General features: G+C 45.2%; 1 protein-coding gene across 1 annotated transcript in view; it reads left to right on the forward strand.

Annotated features, from left to right (window-relative positions):
* Positions 1-11419: 11419 nt before the first annotated feature.
* Positions 11420-21969, forward strand: part of PSTPIP2 (proline-serine-threonine phosphatase interacting protein 2) — a 62333-nt gene continuing 51783 nt past the window's right edge. The window contains exon 1 of the mRNA XM_006136773.4: positions 11420-11579. Coding sequence (XP_006136835.1) covers positions 11517-11579 — 63 coding nt within the window. The 5' untranslated portion in view covers positions 11420-11516. The remainder of the gene's footprint in view (positions 11580-21969) is intronic.

Raw genomic sequence — 21969 nt, forward strand, 5'->3', positions numbered from 1 at the left:
ATAATTATTAATTTTAAATACTACTTAAATAATTGTATTTAATAAAATTAAAAGATAAAATAATTAAATAATAATAATGACAATTAAATAATTTTACTACGTTTTTGTTGACCAAAAAAAATCCCCAGGGTTTTGGTAAAAGAATTATTTTGATTAAAAAGATTTTTAAAATTTGCAAACAAATATGATGCCTGGGCTGTTTTTCTAATATTTTGATTTTAAAAGAACTGGTTTTGAATTTATTAAAAAAATGTGTCATGAAAAATTCAAGCCATTGCATCAGTGAAGCAGTTTGTGGGAACTGCTTATCAGGCTGGCGACTAGCAGGGCTCTGAAGGTGCACTGAGTACTTGGTGGATGAGGTTAGGCAGGTGCTTTGGGAAGCGTGACAGCTGTGCAGTTCAAATCCATGTTGGTATGAATGACTCTGGACTGATTGTTTTTTCCCTTCCCCCATTAGCACATTTCCATTCAGTGACGTTCCTTGCCATTGGCTCAACAGGGAGCGTGAGCTGTGCAATTAGTTTCCACCCAGAAGCAAAGCACTATGCTGGCTCTGTTTAACAGTAAACATCCCAGAGCCATTTCCCTGGCAGGTGGATGTAGCTGAAACAAGAAGAGGTGCTGTCAAGCTGAGCAGAAATGCTATAGAAGAAGCAGCAGGGGCCTGGTTGAAAAAGAGGTGGTGTATTTCCCCACCCGTGGTGGGAACTGTAGTGCAGTCAGAGTAGGGATAGATAACCCAATGCAAAATCGGCATGACCACTAGTAGAGCTGTGCTGCTGGCAGATTACAAGTGTGAACGGTAGGTAGTTAGGAATTGCCACCTGAGGTCAGACCATGGATATTTTGACCAAGCATCTCAATGCACCTCAGACGCATTGATTAAAGCTCTCAGGAGGAAGGCAACAAGGTGTTATTATCACTGTCTGATAGGCATGTCAGCTAAGGTTAAGTGTCTTGTCCAAAATGAAACAGTCAACCAACCCTACCTGGAGGTAGGGTGACCAGACATCTGATATTAGGGGTTGTATCTTATATATGCAACTATACTCACTTTCCACCCTGCAAAACAAAACAAAACAAAAAAAGGGAGTGGGGGGAGAGGTGTGATCCTGATTTTTCACACTTGCTGTCTGGTCACTTTACCTAGAAGTAGGAATAGAACCTAGAATTCCTGATTTCTCACCTATAGGACAGGGGCGAAGAACATTTTCTGGGTAAAGGGCCAAAAACCCACTGAGGCTATGTCTAGACTGCAAGCTTCTTTCGGAAGAAGCTTTTCCAGAAGAGATCTTCCAGAAAAACTTCTTCCAAAAGAGAGTGTCTACACAGCAAAAGCGCAACGAAAAAGTGATCTGCTTTTTCAAAAGATAGCATCTACATTGATTGGACGCTATCTTGCATTTCAGTTGTGATTACTGTGGATGGAGTGGCCACCAGGGCACCTGGGATTTTTTCCTGGAGGCCTTGTCTTTCAGAAAAACTCTTTTCCAAAAAAGCTTTTTTGGAAAAACGCTTCTTCCTCGTAGAATGAGGTTTACCCACCATTGGAAAAAACCCTCTGTTCTTTTGACTTTCTGTTGAAAGAACGCAAAGCAGTGTGGACATAAGTATTGCTTTTCTGGAAAAATGGCTGTTTTTAGTAGAGAGACCCAGAAAAAATCAGCCGGGGGCCGCACACAAGTGAGAAGCAAAAACAAAACAAAACACCAAAAAAACCAAGCCCCTCACTGACATGGCTCCTGACTGAGAAGGAGGTAAGACACTCTTCATATTCCCATCACACACCAGAGCCAGGGGGACCCGGGCTAGTATATTTTGTGTGCTCTAGCCCTGCGATGGGGCAGCGAAAGGGTCGGAGTGCCAGCATGGGCTCTCCAGTGCTGGGGGGGAGGAAGCCCTGAGCTTCAGGGGCCAGATTCAGGCAAGCCGGGGGCTACATCTGGCCCCCAGGCCTTAGATTTCCCACCCCTGCTATAGAACAATCCTGCCTCCTTAACAGAGAACATTATAGTAACTGTTCCATATTAATAGTTGGAGCTAGGTCCCTCTAGCAGGGGGCGCGTACCTACTGCTGCACACTTCAGAGGGTTATGCATATTTCCCCCACATACTGATTCTGCTCCAACATCATTTTTTTCAAGTGGCAATAGGAACAGGAACTAACGGCAGATAAGCAATCTTTGCTTGAAACTGCAAGTATTAAACAGTGTAGCAATATATAGGAAGTGTGAGCAGAAAATCCTCCCCATCAGCAGACACATATGGTCTAATCAGTGTTTTGGGCACTACCCTATGACCTGAGTTCAATTCCCTGTTTTGCCACAGACTTCCTCTTTGGCCTTGGTCATATCCTCTGTGCCTCAATTCCACACCAGTAAAACTAGAGATAGTAACAGTCACCTGCCTCCCAGGGAATGTTCTGAAGATAAAGATATTGAAGACTATAAAGTGCTTTCAGGTCTAGCGATTATAAGTACCACATCAGAGCTATGTATTATTAATGCAGGATCACAAATGCTTGAACAGCAAAATACTTTTGTCTCTGAAATACAATATGATCTGGAGAGGTCGTGTTGCAACATGTACCACATAAGCAAATTCTAATCTGTCAGGCTCTCTAGTGGCCTGATACAGTTAAAGAAAATGAACACTCGTGTCATATTGTTCTCAGATGGAAAAATGCCATTCAGCGTGTAAGTTAATACGAGCCATTCACTGGGTTCAGCTCACGACACAAAGTGCTCCCGAAAGGGCCACAAAGCCACGTGGTATCACTGTGCAGCGGATTTAGCATTCAGAGTTGGAGCTGGCTGCCAGATGTCATGTGTGAGATGCGTCTTCTCCAGGCATTTAAACTAAAAGGCAGTGTTGCCACAAGAGCAAATTGGTACACACTGGCTCTGAGTCAATTTAGGCTGCAACTTAGGGAAAGGTTTCTCACATGAGAGAAGTCTGACTCTCAGCAGGAGTAGTGGGGGTAGGGGAAAACAACCTAACGACTTTTAAAATGGAACACGACACATTTATGAATGGGATGATATAATGGGATAGCCTGCAGTGACTGGTTTTGATGATATTGCGTCGAAGCGGCTTTGATGGAAGTAATTTGAACTACAGGTCTGCATTTACCTATGCTCTTCTGGGAAGTGCACACCTCCTGCTTCGAGAGTTGAGAGGAAGCAGTATGATCTGGCCCCTTTGGGGTACTGCGCGTTCATCAGCGTGTACAGAGGAAGCAGTCCTCGCACTCCACGACTACAGCGTGTCTGGCTCTTACATGAGCTGCACCAGGCCCGGGAGGTTCACCCATCTGCCCCACGAATAGAAGGGCCAGACCCATTATTTAATGGAAGGCAATGTCTAGTGCTGTGAGGGCCTGTGACACCTGGAGCCTCCCCATCCCATATCTCACTGGGGTCTGTGGAAAAAGCTGCTCCCCCACCTCCCGGAGGTGGTGAGGACAAATGAGTGAGGTTTGTGAAAGCATGGCCTGGTGAGCGCTGAGGCTAGTTCGCTGTCGTCACCTCGGGTCTAAATATCTCCATCCCCCGACCAGCTTTCCGAAGCATTAACCAATTCCCCAGGGATGTCACGTGCACCCCTCATTTTCCAGGAAGCTGGGGATGCCAGGCAGCCAGTGAGTCCTTCCTTTGGTCAAATAGGTTCAAAGTCTGGGATGTTGTGGGGGGAGGGTTATATATTGACAGAAAACAAACAATAACTTCTAATGAACCAATGACAGCCCAGAGATTACCTCATGAATCACAAGTATGCCAGGGCCTTCGGCAGGGGACAGCTCTGACCCCCAGGCTGAGCTGAGATCAACTGGCTTGACACCCACTCCATCCCTTCCTAGTGTTCGGAGCACTCTGGGCAACACAGCTGTCTCCAGGGGAGATGTTCCTCACATGGGCACTCAGAAAGCTCATCATCTAATAAACCATCTTGTTAGTCTTTAAAGTGCTACATAGTCCTGTATTTTGTTTCAGCTACACCAGACTAACACGGCTACATTTCTATCACTGTTAAACAAGGACTGACTTACCTCACTCTTCCATATTCTTGAGCAGGGACATCATTTCAGAAACATTTAGGGGGCAGCTGGGGGAGTTTGTTTACCCCATGACTGCTTCCAAAGCCAGGGTGAGCAGAATGGAAACATGGAGCAGATAAATCTATGAAAAGTTTAGGGAGGGGGAGGAGGAGCAGCCCCTCTCGCCCAATAGCAAGTGACCCTCCCGCTTTGGGGAGGCTAATGGGGTGAGGGTGAAGAAAGAGGCCTCACCTGTCTTCATAGGAACTGTGCCCTCAGGGATTTGGAATGGGGTACAAGGACAACAGTGTCCCACCTCTCGCCTTCTAACTAGACTCCCTGAGGATTTGGCAATACCTTCTCCCCAAGCCTTTCAGCCCTGCCGGGGGGCGGGGGAGAAGGGTGCAGGTGTGTGTAGAGCAATGGTTCTCAAAGTGTGGTCTCGGATCACTAGTGGGCTGTGACTGTCTTGCAGATGGGTCAGGGGCTCATCTTCACCCTTCCCCCGGCAGTGGGGAACTTGCACTGGTGTTCCAGCCCCATGTCACTCCCCTGTGAGGTGAGGAGATAAGCCTTGTGAGCCGGATCCAGCTTGCAGGGGGAGGAAGGGGCTCTGTACACTGTTGCTCCCCTTTTTCCCCAGCTGGGGGAACAATAGCACAGGATAACGCTTGCCTGGAGGCTTTCCCTGCTGCTCCCAGTGGCTGGAATCAAGGCCAATGGATGCAGTGGGGGGCAGTGCCTGGGAGAAGCAGGAGGCATGGAGCCAGGTAAGCGCTCCCCATCCCCTCATGACTAGACCCTACAAACCATCCCCCTCACTCCCATCCCGCCAACAGCCTGCACCCCAACCTTGCTCCTGCAATTTCCCTCCCAGACCTCCCCACCCTCACTCCACTCCTGCATCCTCCCTCCTGCCTATCCTCAACCCACTACTGCACCCTACTTCATGGGCAAACCCTGCACCCATGTTGTCATCATAGATGGTTGGCTGGTGGTCCACGGAAAGGTCTGAGTTGAGTGGGTGGACTGTGGGAGAAAAAGTTTGAGAACCACTAGCGTAGCGGATCAGGAGACTTAGGCTATGTCTAGACTGCATTGTTATGTTGGGATACTGGAAGTATCCCGAAATAGCAATGCTGCATTCAAGGAATGCGTTCGCTATTTCAGAAGAAATTTCAAAATAGCGGATGTGCTCTTTTGCCATCCTTGTAAAGCTCGTTCTACGAGGAATAAGGGATGGCTTGAAAGAGCACTTTATTTCAAAATTTGGTGCCATGTAGATGTGCCAAATTTTGAAATAGGTTCTTTCAAAATTAAATTGAAAAAAAGATATATATCTTTTTTCGATTTTACAGTGCAGTCTAGATGTAGCCTTACAGTGGGACATGACTAGGTCGAGGAGGGAAAAGGTGGTGTAGATTATAAGACCAGAAAGGAAAATTAGATCTTCTAATCTGACCTCCTGTCTATCCCAGGCTTCTTTGGACATTTTGAGATCGGTACTGAAATCCAGTTCAGGTTCTTCTCCTCCTGGCAGCACAGGGAGCTCTGCCTGTGATCCTGGCTCCCAAGAGCCATTGGCTTTGTAAATCTGTGTGAAGAATTGTTCCCAGGGCCAAAGTTGGCTCTACAAAGGCACAAGGCAGTGAGGCTATGTGTACGAATGCTTGCTGAGCAACAGTAGATTCTTGGATGGTTGTAAACCAGGCACATACAAGTGATCTTTCATTTACCCCCAATACACGGGGAGAGTCTTATTCCATCAGCCCGGGAACAGGAATTGGGAAACCTAATGAAGTGAACAGTTTTCATGCTGCTGTTACTGAGCACAGAACTTTAGCTTTTTAAACTTACTTCTTGGGGGGCAGCCTGTTGCTCCCTCATAGAGGCCAATCATACATTGGCATGTTAAACTAGAGCAATATCTCTTCCCAAAGGATCTGTATCAGAGGAGAAAGAAACCCAGTTAGGAGGAATTAGCCACTTTGGTGCTTGCAGTTGCCACATGTAAAACTAGACAGTTCTCTGTCTAGGCATGGGGGACTGGCCCAAAGATTTCCTTATCTTTAGCCTGAATAGAAAGGGAAACAAATTAATTTAATGATCTTCCTCCATAGCCCAGCTTCCCATTCTGAATCACTAGGTTATGTGACATTCACATGCATATTTACATAGTGCTAGAGCAGGACCCTGTTTTATTTTTTTTAAGCAATGGCTGAGCTATTCTTAGTAACTTGACAGGGCAGATTCATTGAAGGAACAGCCAGGTCTTTCTGCTTTTGTGGGATGTTAATGAACAAATGCCTTTGCTAATTGTCATGAAGCTACTTAAAGCCTGTGATGAAAGATCTTGAGACTTGAGAGCTCATTCCTCCTTCCACATGGAACTCTCCCCTCCCGCCTCTTCACACACATTATTACCAATGTGCGGCTGCTGCTCTGCTGTTGCCCTGTCCAGGACAAAATAGCAAGAACTGCTCGAGTATTTGTGATTATGTCACCTACAGGTGGCTGGCCCAAAACTCATAGAAACAGATCCTCTTCTAGACAGAAGCTGTGATATTTTGGAGCTGAATGTTGTGATCTCCATCTCTAGCAGCTCCCCCTCACACTCCTTGCTTTTGTGTCCTGCAAAGGACTAGAGATGATTGTGATATGGTGCCCTCATATTTTTATGGAAATACATTTTTGAATATGAATATGCATAACTTGAATATGCTTTATGCAAAATGGGGCAATTAAGCTATCATTCAAGAGCTTCTAATCCTCTGAACGTGTATATTCTATTTGTGTGCATGTATCTTTCTTGTATATGAATTAGAAATACAAAGTTTTTAATTAGGTCTTCCAATGAAAGCCATTAATGGTACTTAAGGAACTCAATGGCCCAGTGCTCAAGGGAATGATCTGTGAATAGTCCTGTTTTTCCTGTAAGCCTGGGTTATGTTTGATCCTATAAAGACAGGTGACCATGCCAGATGGTTCTGGAATCCATCTTGAATTTTGTACTCTTCTAGAGGGGGAGAGGGATGGAGGATAATTGAATGAAGATTGTCTGCCTTGGAGAAATTTTGTTTATGGGCTGGGATGCAAACAATTATTGTCTTCAGCTGGCTTCAGAGAATGCTCCCCAACCTGAGAAAATACGTAAAATGGTCTGAATAGAAAAGAACTCTAATGAGGGGAAATGCTGTTAGAGCCAGATCAAGAAAAAGATCAGCTCTGGCCTGAAGAACTTTACTGGAAATGAGGACTGGGGTGAGAAATTATGATTTATAACCATTTCTCTTTGTGTACTAGGCTTAGCTGGTGTGTTTTGTTTATTTTAATTTAGTAACTTACTTTTTCTTCCTGTCATTACTTACAACCACTTTTTACACTTAATACAATTATTTTTGCTTATTATCAAACCTACAGTAAATAATTGTTACTTGGGAGAGGGAACAACAGCCATCCATATCTCTCGTTCATTAATAGAGTGAACAAGTTATGAACTTGCTCTGTGTAACATTGTTGTGCAGAGTAAGATGGATTTATCTGGGGATTTGATTCTATTGGGTCTATGTCAAGATTGAGCCTTCCCATAAGAACATAAGAAGGCCATACTGGATCAGACCAAAGGTCTATCTAGCTCAGTATCCTGTCTTCCAACAGTGGCTGATGCCAGGTGCCCCAGACGGATTGAACAGAACAGATAATTAAGTGATCCCATCCTGTTGCCCATTCCCAGCCTTTAATCAACAGAGGCTAGGGACACCACTGCTATCCATGCTGGCTAATAGCCATTGATAGATCTATACTCCATGAATTTATCTAGCTCTTTTTTGAACCCTGTTGAAGTCCTGGTGTTCATAACATCCTCTAGCAAGGAGTTCCACAGGTTGACTGAACGTTGCATGAACAAACCCAGAGTTGAGCTGCTGTCAGTGTCTGTGTTACTCTGCAATGGGTTGTGACTTCAACTCTGTGCCTTTGCTGGGGAAGACCAGAGCTTCTGGCCCAGCAAGGCAGGGTGGTGGGGCGCCCTAGAGGGCAGGTAGGTGGGCTCAGTGGTATGATCAGCCCATCAGGTGACAGCCTCAAGGGGATCTCTGTGACCCAATCTGTCAGAATGATCCTTTTACGTTTTCATTTAGAAGAACATTCTACTAGAACATGGCACCAAGCCAGGTTTATTGTCAAACGAAATACAGTAATAGTTGTCAGTAGACTCAACCAAACCACAACACATATGTACCCCATTACAGTGGATCAGCTTAGTCAATAAGGGGGTTCGCTGCCCCCTGGACCGGACAAAGACAGCCCCTCCAAGAAACAACTTTATACATGGGTACAAACAAGTTACATATCACTCCAGACATGTCAGGTTGCTACCCTCTGACGTTACTTAGAAGCCACCCATCACCCTGCTCCTGGGGGTTCGATCAAAACATCTCTATCCACCATGCTGTCATTTTATACTCTCCTAAACCTGGGTCAATACGTCTCTGTTGTCTGTGGGGAGTGTGTGGGTACCAACGTGCTTCTTAACAAGGTGTTGTTACCATCCCTTTGGAATGTGCTTTCATCATGTGCCCAGTACCAATTAGTGTTTTATACTATCAGTCCCACTATCAGTCAAATTCCATGAGCATGGGCCTGCCTCTTGTTCACAACTTAGCTTTACTTTATATTAGCAAAGTTTTGACCTTTGTTGGCTAGGCCTCAGGCCTCCATATTACTACACACCAGGCCTCCATATTATATTACTACAACTTGTAGACCTTTGAAAGTACCTACAGTCTGCAGCCATATGAGATAGTTGCCATAATTTGGAGACTCCAGCAGTGGGTGGGGGCCGTGGCACTGGTGGAGAATTTCTAGGTTGTGTAACTTCCACTGTGTTGCCAGGAAGCTGGAAGTGAGTAGGGTCCCTCCCTTGTGTCAATGCAGCCACGTGGTGCCTTTTTGCACACAGAGACATGGCCTCTAACAGATTCTCCTTTTACCACTAGATCATTCCTCATGGGGACAACACTCTCCTATCATGGAACGATTTAGGATAACCTTGCTAGTTATAGTATATAATAAACCATGGAAGCAGCTGCACCTCTCAGAATATGTCTGCACTTCAATGTTCACCCACGCTCTGACCCAGCTTTTAGCCCAACCCTCCAGCCAGCCACACACACACACACACACACAAAATCCTTTGGATTGGGAGGTGCTTTAAATCTGGACTCAGTTTACCCAGCTGGGCACATAGATTAGGAGCCAGGCTCCACTTCAAATTGGGCAGACACCTGCCCACTTTTGCAGTGGGGATGTAAGCTAAATCACCTCCAGGGCCCTACCACAGTTTCCTTCGCAGGACTGAGACATTCTCCCATTATAGAATGGGAAAGATTCCTAGAGGGTCACAGCACAAAGAATCAAGGGTTCTACCTGCCAGCCACACAGGCAGGCAGAAACAGAGAAGATCCGGTAATGCAGGTAGCACAGCTGCTCAGACCCTGGTGAGATGAAAAACCCCAGATGCCAATGTGAACTTAACTTGATTGAGATCAGCCACCCTCTTCAGGAGCAGAAGCACTAGTATTCAGCTAATTAATATGACCCTAGGATAGGCAGGTTTTCTATAGGTTTTGGTTATCCAGTAGCTGAAAAGCAGGCAGTAGAGACTAATTCTAGGCTGTGTTTGTTTAGTCAGATGTCAGCAAATCGACCTGCAGGTTCATGTCAGAAGGTTCTGTTGTAACAGTGCTTATTACCACTGTGTTCGTACTGTGGAAAATAATCAAATGCAGGCAGGGAAAAAGCATTGTCTAGTGATTAGATTAGATTAATGCCTGTGCTTTCATCCTGGCCATGCTTCTAAAATCACTCCTACACAGTCCTATTTTTTGTTTCAGCTACACCGGAGTAACACGGCTACATTTCTATAACTAATCCTAGGACACTGGCAGACTCACTTCCAGCCAAATTTTCAAAAGAGGCCACTCATTCTGGGGGCCAAAATCCAGACAGCACAAAAAGAGTCTGATTTTCTGAGGTGATGAGCAATCCTAGGGTGAGGGTTTGTGCTCTGTGGGAGGTCAGACTAGATCATCACACTGAATCCTTCTGGCTTGGAATCTATTAATTATCTAATCCCAGGGTAAAGTCACACACCTTATGGGAATGATGCACAGCCAGTTTCACTCAATTAATTGTGCCCTTTGCCTGTTGGCACATAGGCAGTGAAACTTTGCATACATCCCACGGATTCTTTAAAGAAACCCTGATGTGGGTATTTTGGGATGACGGTTGCCAGTGGGCAGTGATTATTAATGGTGTTTTCCCCTTTCTCTTGGCATTTCCCTTCTCCCCTTGATTCATCCCTGCAAACAGCGGTGTGTGTTACAGATCATCATTTGGAAAGGCTAAGGCCCACCCAGAACCAGAGGTGGACACTGAACAATTGAAGATCTGGACCTCCCTCCCCATTGTTCTTGTTTTCATGATGCTTTACATCTGCAAATGTTGTGCGTGCATTAGCAACTGAACATATTCTTAATCATAATCCTTAGCTTTTCAGCTGGTTTAATCATTAGAGTTTAAAGCTCTTTACCAAGCAAGTGACTAACATCTCAATGTTATGTATGTGGAAACCTAGTCATGGAGCCTTGCTTGTCTGAGGTTACCCCCTCAGGAGAGCTGCAAGGAGGAGAATTCTGGTCACTGGAGTCCCAGGCTAGTGTTTTTGCCACTAGGCCACACTGATTTAGGGTAGGGACTTGACCCATGGGCTATGTCTAGACTGGCATGATTTTCTGCAAATGCTTTTAACAGAAAAGCGGAGAAGCGTCTGTGCCAATCTAGACGCGCTTTTGCATAAAAAAGCCCCGATCACCATTTTCGCGATCGTGGCTTTTTTGCGCAAAACAAAACTGAGCTGTCTACACTGGCCCTTTTGCACAAAACCTTTACACAAAAGGGACTTTTGCCCGAACGGGAGCAGCATAGTATTTCTGCAAGAAGCACTGATTTCAGACAGTAGGAAGTCCGTGTTCTTGCGGAAATTCAAGCGGCCAGTGTAGATAGCTGGCAAGTTTTTCCACATGCCGAAAAACTTGCCAGTCTAGACGCAGCCATGATGTTTGAACCTGCTGCATTCAGTAACTAGCCCAGGGAGGAAACATCCAAACTTGCACTCACTGGGCTCCTCATTTCTAAAGCCCAGACTCTCCATTCCTTGTCCTTCTCCCGCTAAAGAAAAGAGCCCCTAAAAAGAAAACCAGCTGAGAAATGCAAGGTGGCTTGGCGGGAGGAAAGTCCTGTGGGGACCAGCTCTTTAGCGTGGCAGGGAAGAGAGGAGAAAGGAGGCAGGCGGGTAGGTTGCTTTGGGGTTTAGGACCCAGAGGAACCAGTGGGAGGCACCAGGGTTGCGGAGGAGGAACTAAAAAGTTACCAGCGCTGAGTCGGTGCGGGTGGTGGTTCAGACACGCTACAGCCTATGGCGCTTTGCTGCAGCTTTTCCTGCACCATGAGGGAGACTTTGTTCAAGGAGAACTTCTGGGTGAGCGAGAACAGCAGGCTGGAGGGAGAGGGCGGGGGAACAGCTGGCGCAGGACAGAGCAGCTGGACTGAGCCGCAGATTTGTCTTTTCTTGGTTCTCAAGAGCATGTTTCTTTCTCGGCAGCAGTTCAATGCCACAGGCTGGGCTTGTCCCAGCCTTTCCGTCTGCGGACCCGGAGCGGGCTGGCTTCTGCTGGCGCAGGGCAGCCGCTTTTAGTGTCTGTCAGTTTGGGAAACGGGTGCCCACCCAGCCGGAGATGGCTGAAGCAAATAACGTGCGTGGTGAAAGCTGCCTGCGAGGCAGTAGCTACAGCTGCTGGCCGCGCTCTGTGGCGTTTGGGACGGGTGTTCTTCGTGTACCGCCTGTTGCTGTGTGCTGTCGAGCAGGGGGCTGTGTTGCAGCCCAGAAGTGGCTGCATTTCAGTGGCGCGTGACCCCATCCCTGCTGTGTCTGGACTTGGGCGGGGGGGGGGACGGGACAGCCAGGCTCCATTACAGACCATGGGAGTTATTAACTTCCATGGGGCCAGGATTTCATTCCTTGTTTCTGTACAGGCTCAGTTAAACTGGGGTCAAATGTGCCCCCCCAATTGTCCACCAACTGTGCCTGCCCCCTGGAATGCTGGTTCCCTGCAGCTGGGTCAGGCTGGGTGTGTAAGCAGCTGCAATATATTGAACTTTTATGGTCCCAATCAATCCTACAAACAAACCAGCTCCTGTGAGCTGTGTCTTCATTGGAGACAAACTGTAATCTGTTGGTGCTGGGGTCTGCAGGCATGAGGTAACTTGCTGGGACAGGGCAGATGACAGAAACTTTCTGGGCCCTTGATACAGTCTAATAATCACAGGGGTAGGAGTTAGACACTCTTCTGCTGGATTCCCTGCTCTTACACTGAAGTGGGATGTGATTTTTAGGTAAGTCACTTGGGCTCATAAAAGGACCATATGGACCAAGGTTAGGTCCATAAAAGGCTATTAACCAGGGGATAGAAATGGTGTCCCTGGCCTCTGTTTGTCAGAGGCTGGAGAAGGATGGCAGGAGACAAATCGCTTGATCATTGTCTTCGGTCAACCCTCTCTGGGGTACCTGGTGCTGGCCACTGTCAAGCTACCGGGCTAGATGGACCTTTAGTCTGACCCAGTACGGCTGTTCTTATGGCCCAGATTTCTCTGCTGACCTTGAGTGACTTAATTTTTGGATGCGTAGGCACCCACAAAACTCCAGTAGAAGGCAGTCAGAGCCGTGGCTATGAAATGCTTATGTAAGGCAGGTTCCAGATGCCTAGATTTGGACACCCAATATTGAGGCATCCAAAATTGGGAGCCATTTCTGGAAATGTCCTTAGCTTCTTGGTGCTGCCATTCCCTGTCTGTAAAGAGGCGCTAATGGCCCCTTCCTTTCCTCACAAAGTGGTTAGCCTGACTGAGAGGGAACAGAGCAGCCTCCCTGAAGTCTGTGCGTGGAGGAGGGTAATGGGGGGTGGTAGTTGGCTGAATGTGCCTGATCTGGTTTACAATGAACAGGACTATGCAGCACTTTAAAAACTAACAAGATGGTTTATTAGGTGATGACCTTGTTAGTCTTTAAAGTGCTGCATAGTCCTGTCTTTTCTTTCAGCTAGACCAGACTAACAGGGCTACATCTCTATTACTGGTTTACAATGTGAGGTGTGAGCACTAAGTATTGTAATGGGTCCATTGTCTCCATCCATAGCATGGCACCATTGGCATGCAAATACAAGGTACAAAAGTATGAAAATAAGCATTTGTTTGTGCTTTGCCTCCACTTTTCTGCTATAGGCAACACCCATTTTTATCATGGCTCAATTTTGACTTCAGCTGGAGAGAGGAAGCTCTGTGAGATCCAGGCTTTGTGTTTTAACACCCCTCTGAAAAATGTAAATTCAAAGCCCTCCTTTGCCGCTGGGAGTGACTAAGCCATCAAGTGCTCATGTGGGAAAGTATTTGAGAGAAGGAGGTTTGAAAGACCTGCATCCAGACATTTTGCTCGAATCTGATGTGGGCTATGAGAATATCTTGACTCTCATTCACTCTACTAATTTGCAGTTAAGTTAGCCTACTTGAAGCAGCCACACTGCACACCCCTTCCCCCCTCCTCTTTATTTCGAGTTTTCATATCCCCAATTTATAATTCCGGTCATCTGAAGAAGTGGACTGTGCCCACGAAAGCCCATGATACCATCTACATGTTTTGTTAGTCTATAAAGTGCTACCAGGCTATCTGTTGTGGTTTTTTTTCTGCAAAATTTGTATTGGCAGCATAAAGTAGCTGTGTTCCTACTGCATTAGCAGCTCTCCAGCTCCCCCCACTAATCCTCATCCAGCCCTCTGCAATGGGCCACCAGCTACCTCCAAGTTTAAAACAGCCCCTCATTTGAGCTAGAGACTTTTTGTGTGTGGGCTGGAGTCAGGTTACGGGCAGTCCTCAAGTTACACCTTGAGCTAGCGCTGCCATGGAGGCAAGCCCTTAAGTTAAAAGTGGTGCACCGGATCAGCCCCTCCCACTTTGAAAAGCTGCAGAAGGAGCACATCCCTGAATTGAGCTACCCCAAAATCTAGATGGAAAGACCTGGACCACCGTCTCAGAGGCTCTGTCTCTCTGGGTCTTGGCTGGGCAGCCTGCTGCTTTCTTGCTCCATTAGAGCTCGGATAGCACTCGTCTGTCCATTGGTCCCTGAGGGACTACGCAGGAAAGGCTGGATGCTGAATTATCTGAGGCTCTGAGGGACCAAAGGAGATTGATGCATATCTCTTCCTTTGCCACGGTCCCCACCCTATTCCTTCTTCCCTTCCAGCACTGGGTGACTGCCTCTGCCACAGTGACTGGCAAAAAGGTGTTACAGCAGAGGCCAGTTCTCCCTTCTCGATGGAGAAGGAGCAATCCATACATGGAAGGTGCTCAGGGAGAAGCTTTTTGGGGGCAATGGAAAATGCTGTGTGAACCTGTGTGTCTTCACATCTACGGAGAATATCACATTCTTCCCCAAGACCCCCCCCTCCCCCTTGTTCCATGCAGCGTTTGCTCTCCCTCCCCTGTCACAGGAAGGATTTACAAAAGATCTCCACTGATTTGGGTTGCAAACCCTCCAATACTGTCCCGGAATCTCCAGGAACTAAAGATTAAACTTTAATTCAACATTACATCATTTGATGAAACCTCTAGGAAATTATATGTCCAACCAGAATTGGCAACCCTACAACTGATGCTGGCTGAATTTCCATCCATAACACTTTCCCCTTAGAGAACAGTGCTGCTTTGGGGAGACTGGAACACTTTTGGGATTGTTACCAAATTCTTTTTGTTGCAAAGCTGCCTGATCTGTTCGCACAGTTCTAGTTGGGAGGCCTCAGGTCTTTGGTGTCCAGTTTGAGACTGGCACAGGCATACTTTTCAGAGATGCTCCATATTCTAAATTTCACTTGGAAACTAAGAGCGCTGTAAGGGCTGAATATCCAAGGATGCAGTGGGGGCAAGTTGGGCCTCAAATCTATTGAGATGGTCAGCTTTTGGGGGGCTGCTTTTTGTTCTGTCTGTATAGCACTTAGCAAGATGGGGGTCTGGTTCAGATGGAGGTCAAGTGTCACCATCATACAAATTAATAATGTTGGACACTTCTGAAAATCTTGTTCTTATCTCCTTCCTCCCGTGAGTCTGAGCCATGTAGTGATGAAAGAGCCTGCAGCACCAGTTTAGCAACATGTTGTACATTGTCAGCTGAGGTACAGCTCCTCCCAAATAAGTTTTCAGAAGCAACTGCGGGCATGTCTGCCCAACAGCTGAAAGTTGGCTTAAGGCATGCATTTCCAGCTTTGTAAATAATGTAGCTGGAGTGGATGAACCTTAAGCAGACTTTTGGTGTTGTCCCCACAGTGAGATGTTGACAGGAGACAGGCTACCTTTGACTTCCCTTACACCTCACGAGGAGTACTGTGGTCAACAGGGGCGTACTCAGCATTTGATTTAGCAGGCCTTTACTAGACCCGCTAAATCGAACGCCGGAAGATCGACCTCTACAGCGTCTATCTCCACAGCAGTGAAGACATGCTGGCTTCTCCTTTCCCCTCTGCATTTTTAAAGAAGGGATCGTGTGTGTGTTTTATTTAAATAGAAGATCTGTTGCAGTCCAGATAGAGGGATCCTAAATGAATAAAGCTATGCAGTGGAGCAGATGGGGAAGAGAGAAATAGATTTTGTGAAATATTTTGAAAGGAATGAAAATAATTTTTCTATTAAAATTTCTTTTATCTTTTTCAAGTTTGAAAAAAGTTTTTTGAAATTTTCAAATACTGAATTTTTTCATTTTGTCAGCATGGAAAAACCACTTTTATTCCTTCCACTAGAACGATGGAAGGTAAGTATAAAAAGTGAGTATTCTTCTGCCTGGCCCCCGTTCAAACAAAAACTTCCTCAGTGTTTCAGAAACTTTTTTGTTTCTAATTTTTTGGGGTTAAAATCCACACCTAATTGCAATTGAAATTTTGTGTGTATGTGGAAGTGTTCATTTTGGTCAGAAAGATAATTTTCCTTGGAGGGAGAAGGGGGAAATTCAATAGAAACTTTTTGATCTGTTTGACTAGCCCACTCGGGTCAAAATAAATGACCATGGAATGTCTTATGAGAGATGAGCCTTGTTTATTGTATTGAGTCATGTAGGGCCTGATCCTGCCAGCGCTTATGTCTGAGTTAGTCAGATCATGTGAGTGGTACCATGGAATTCAATGGTGCTGTTCACATGAGTAAAGTCACCCTCAGGCTAGGGATGTAAAAATCCCGTGTAATTGGTTAAATATAGTGTTTAACCAGGTAAAGGAGTGGCTGAGGTGGAGCACGCTAGCCAAGCTGGGCTGGAGCAGTCCCTCACCATAGGCAGGGGCTACTGCTGTCCACAACTGGCTGGAGCAACCCGATGGGGAGCTGCTCCAGCCCCCACTGGTTATGTATATGCTCACTACGGTGATCGGTGTGGTTCTTCTATTGCTGTAATTAATCCATCTCTCTGGGAGGTGGTAGCTAGTATTATCTGTACTGGGGGTGAGGTCAGCACAACTAGAACTCTCAGGGGGGTGGATTTTTTCAACACCCCTGAAAAACATTGCTTTTCTGAGGTGAGTTTTCAGTGTAGACCTGCCTCACTCATAAGTGTTGCGAGGCTGGGACCCTGATGTGGTTGCAGTGGTGCATGCAATTATTTTAGTCCATTCTACATTTCTCATTCCCTCCTTCAAAATGTTCCAGTTCGGTATATGGCTGACCTACTTAACGGCCTGCTCAGAAGTTTTATTGTGGCCTCTGAACACCTGAATGTGGAGGCTTATAAAGGACATGTTGATAGATTCTTATTTTGCCATTTATGAACAGGCAGGAAGCGATGACTTATACCCCAGGACACTTACAGTCTAATCTGCGGGGCTTTTTTTGGATGATTTTTGGTTTGGCTTAAGTAGTTCTATATTTAGGAAGTTTTAGCAGTTTTGTTTGTTCTAACCATATAAATGTCAGATGGAATAATTACATTACAACAGTGAGTCTTCGTTAGAGAAACGTGTTATAGCACTAAAATCACTGATTCTCATTATTTGACAGGTGTTATCAGGCTACAGTATGAACATCTTTACATGACAGATGTGTCATTTCTAGTGGATTGGTTAAACAGAGTAAAAGCTGACACTTATTTAACAAAGCAGGCACATTTGTTAATAATCAAACAGATCAAATAGGTGTGCTGATTTTTTTTGCTATTGAAGTTACTTGGTTTGAGTAATGAATAAATAGTAACCAAATAATTAAGCATCTATTTGTCCTGTGTCTATTTTTCTGGATTTGTAATTGGTGCATTAATTTTCAGTGACAGCCACCTCCCGTCTTTGTTTGAACCATTCCTTTAGAGTTGAACTATTTTTCTTTTTCCAAGTAGCTGATAAGAGATTAATTCCTCATTTCCCTCTGTGTGGCCATTTCTGGTGGCAATCCTTTGGGGCTTCCCAAAGGACCTTTTGGTAATTCATCTTACTATATATTAGAAATGTGCATCTGTATGTGAGTCCATTTGCTCAAGAACTTGTTAGCGGTAAGAGCTGGGACCACCAAGTTTTGTATTCAGCTTCCTCTTATCATAACTTTTAAAGCAAGGTAAGAGTTTGGTTGTGCCAAGATAATTGGATGTGCATGGAATTAGGGATGTGAAAATGTAACTGTGTACATGGTTAATCAATGAGCCTGGGTTCATCATTCACGTTCACAGTTACAGGCTCCCAGTATGCACAGGGAGCAGGCTTAAAGCTGGCTTCCCATGTGCACCATTTCCCAGGGAGCTGACTGCCACCCGCATGTAACTGCTGGAATTTTCAGCAGTTACACATTTACTTAAACACATTTTAACATCCCTATATGGAATTAGATTGTTTCTCATAAAATGGAAAGGGAGTTTTCTGGAGGAGGGACAGTTATATGGCAGAATGACCATCGGGGCGGGAGGGGGGACCGCAAGGGGACAGAGATGAGGACCCGCACAGCTATAACCACATTGGGCCAGCAGAGGGCCGGTGTGGAGAAAGGAACAGCTAGCCACTATATATTTCAGAGAGTTTGTCTGTATCTGCCCCCCAGTTTGAGGACATGCATCCCCTCCCCCTGCTATGCCCGCTGCAGCTTCAGTAGCCATGGAGAGGCACTTCTCACCTGGCTCCATGTGTTTGCAGTGAGAGGGCTGGGATAGTTCTCCCTCCCCAGATCAGCCTGCATATTGAACCCTTCATCCGCAGGTGGTCCCAGAGCAGTGAGTTATTTGAGTTAAAGACCTGAGCAATGCACACATCTTCTAGTATCCAGTCATTTGTAATAGCTGATTACAAATTGCATTCAGTACCCTCTAATGATGGCGTGTGTGTGTGTGTGTGTTTTCTCCAACATCAAGCCCCCTGTTTTTCAGTTTTCCCTTTGGCAGAAGTCTTAGTGCAGTCAATAGGAGTTTTGCCTGGGTTGAACCAAAGATAAGCTGGTTACAGTGCATTCTTGTTTGTGTTGTGTTAGTACCTCAAAGTGTCATTCAAGGATCAGGGTCCCTTTGTGCTAGTCTCACAGGATACAGCTCCAACTTTCTCCTTTTAATTTTTTTACTCTGTTTATTTGGGCGGGGAGGGAAGGGGAAGCAAAAGGAAGCAGAGCTTTTCTCCACTTATTCTTCACTTATTGACAATCTGTGGACCTTGAGGATACCACCATGCGAGAGTAAGAACTTCTCTGCTGTGTCTATATCACATGAAGCTTGGTGGCTATGCTTCTCCATCGGTGGTAGCAATGGCAGACTCTGTAGACTGGCCTCATCACTGGTGGTTAGGAAGGGGATATCTGTGCAGTTGGGCCAGGCAACACATTGTTTTGTTGTTTTTAGACAAAAGTTTGAACCCTGTTCCCACAGCAGGTGACAAGGGTAGAGTATTATGGCTACACAGTTTCTATGTTTGCACCAGTCTGAAGAATCACCACTGAATCGTAACAGATACAAAACAGTGAAGTACAGCTGTGGATGTGGATTGACCAAAGCCACTTAATGGTTGGCTGGTGGGGCATTCTTGACGTCACAAGTGTTCAGCATTTTCGGGCAGTACTCACCTAGGACTTTCTGATTGACTTAGTGTAAGTCCTATGACAATTGTGGTAAAGGAGGAAAATGTTATAAAGAACAAAAGGACAGCGAGTTCTTCAAAGTAACTGTACCTTGTTAACCAAGCCAACTGATCTTGGGTTGACTTGGATCTGAACTGCTTATTTTGTATCACAATCCATCATACCCTTGTGTGAGACTAGCATTCAAAGAGCAATCATAGGAAGCTGTGTATATTGTCCCTTGAAAAATAGTAGCTAAAAGTATCCAATTAGGTGGTGACTATAAACTAGTAAATATAGTTCAGATCATGCAGCCATCCACTGATACCTTCCCTTACTTTTCTTCTGTTTGCTACTGTATCCTTCTTGTTTAGTCTCATCCACTTGCCCATGAACTTCTCTTCTCTTCCCCTTCGTTCTTGGTGTTCTTTTCTTCCTATTTTCGCACAATTTTTCTGCAAGTGTCACAACTGTAGCTTTTAAGCAAACAATTTAAGAATGCCACTCCTTTAAGATGCATGCATATCTACTAGATAACTTGAAAGATACTGGCTAAGTGAGTGTGGTTGCTCTATAAGGGATAAGAGTCTGCTACTAGCTAATGAAGGTACTTGTTTAGGTCCAGTGATAGAGGCCTGTGCTTGGAGGATGAATGTCTCCGGTTCACTCTTTGCTGGTGGACTTGTGTAGAGACAATTGCAAAACCAATCACAATTTTCTTCTCATTACCCTTTCCTTCACTCCCACCTAGTTTATCATTTACTCTGTTATGCCTAAATTAGTTTGTAACTGCTGTAGGGCAGAGAGTTCTCTTCTCTAATGCCTCATATTCTCTGCAGGCATTATAGATAGGAGTATGAGCAGTGTCAGAAATTCTTAGTTATCCCTTTCACCAAGCCATATTCCATGCCGAGAAGCAAAAGATCAGATATTAATGTAAAGCTGCCTCAACAAATGGAACTTAAATGAAAACAGAAACCTGCTGAAGACCATCTTTCTCCCCCATCCTATTTCCTGTTGGCTCTTCCTCAAGCAGTTGTTGACAAATTGAGCAAGCAAAGTTTTTTTTTTTTTTTTTTTTTTTTTTTTTTTTTTGCAACTTGTCATTTTCATTTCATATGGCTAAGCCTGTTCTTTTATTTATTTTTATCACTTCCTGGATGTCTCTGCTTGCTTCTTTCCACCTCTCAGAATAGCTCAGGTAAATTGCCAGGCAAATCCTTGGCTCCTAACTGGGTGTAAATGTATTGTCTTGGGTGCCTGTAAATCAAACCAGCAATAACAATTAAATTGCTGTAAAAGTCAAAGAACGACACATTGGCATGCTATTCTGAACCTTGAAAGCAGGTTTTTCTTCCTCTTGCTTTGTGGGATTATAAAAAATACATGTATGTTTGTGTAGGCTGAATGGGGAAATGCTTTAGAAGGCAACGCTTAGAAAAATGTTCAAAAGTGTCTAAGTGACTTAGGAATCTAACAGGATGGCTAAACTACAAGAGCTACAGTGACACAGCTACAGTGTTGTCGTGTAGTAGTGTAGACATTGGCTATGTTGATGGAAGGGGATGTTCCTTGGGAGGTGGTAGCTAGGCCGACAGAAGAACTTTTAACCTAGCAGGGGCTATCGCGGGACTTGGAAATTTTTCATACCCTGAGTGACATTGCTAGGGTGACATAAGTTGTAGGTGTATACTCCTCCTAACTTCCATTGAAAGCCAGTAGGACTGAGCCCTGTTCTACATTAGGAATGTAAAAGCCCGTTGAACTAGTTAACCATTTTATTTTCAAGTTTAACCATTTAACTGATTAAACAAGGTGATGGGTGGGAGCAATTCCAGCCTGCTGGGATGGAGAACCTACCTCACCCACCACAGTGGGCTGGAGCAGCCCCCATACTATGGATTTGTAGGCTGGGAGTTGGCAGCAGGAAGCGGCTGTGGGGATGGGATGAGAGCTGATGGTCTGTCCCTCCTCCCCTTCCCCTGCTGCCACTTCTGGCCCCTGTGAGGCTGCCAACTCCCAGTGCCCTGCTCCAGGCTACCCACTCAGCTACTGGAGGTTGGAGGTTACTTCTTGTCTCCAGTTGAAGCAGTTCCACTTTGTATAAAATACTTACCTATTCATTGAGCCAGAGAATGTGTGTGTGTGTGTGTGTGTGTGTGTGTGTGTGTGTGTGTGTGTGTGTCTCACATGTAGACACAGCTGAAGGTGGTCACAACTTTTCACGTACAGTATCTTCACACAGTCTTTTGTCGTGGCCAATATTTTTTGGGGAAAAATAGTAATTTCAATTTCTAACAAATGTTGAAACTGACACTTTTGTTTGAATCAACATTTCCTAATGAAATTATATCTTTAGGTCCAAACAAAAAAGGTCGTATAGCACTCTAAGGTTTTTTGGTTTTAAGAAGGGGGGGAAAAAACCCACCTGTCAAGTCAAAATGACAGCCAACATCTTTTTACTACTGATTTTGAAACTTTTTGGAATTCTTTTTGTTCCGTTAAACTTTTCAATATTTTTATCTTTCTGTCCCAATCAACTTAAATGTCAGTTTTCCATAGCATGAAAATTCCACCTTCCAAACAATTCTGTAGACATGGAATACAGCAGACCTGGCTACTAGGAGCCCTCCGTTCCTTTTGGTAAGTGCTCCAAGCTGCTTGAAACCCTTAGAGCAGGGGTGTGCAAAATCTTTTGGGCCCGAATGCTTCTGGGCTTCCCCACCCCCAGACCATAATTGGTCTGGGGTGGGGGAGCCCCTTT

Source organism: Pelodiscus sinensis, chromosome 6 (genome assembly GCF_049634645.1).
Source record: "Pelodiscus sinensis isolate JC-2024 chromosome 6, ASM4963464v1, whole genome shotgun sequence".
Lineage (NCBI taxonomy): Eukaryota > Metazoa > Chordata > Testudines > Trionychidae > Pelodiscus > Pelodiscus sinensis.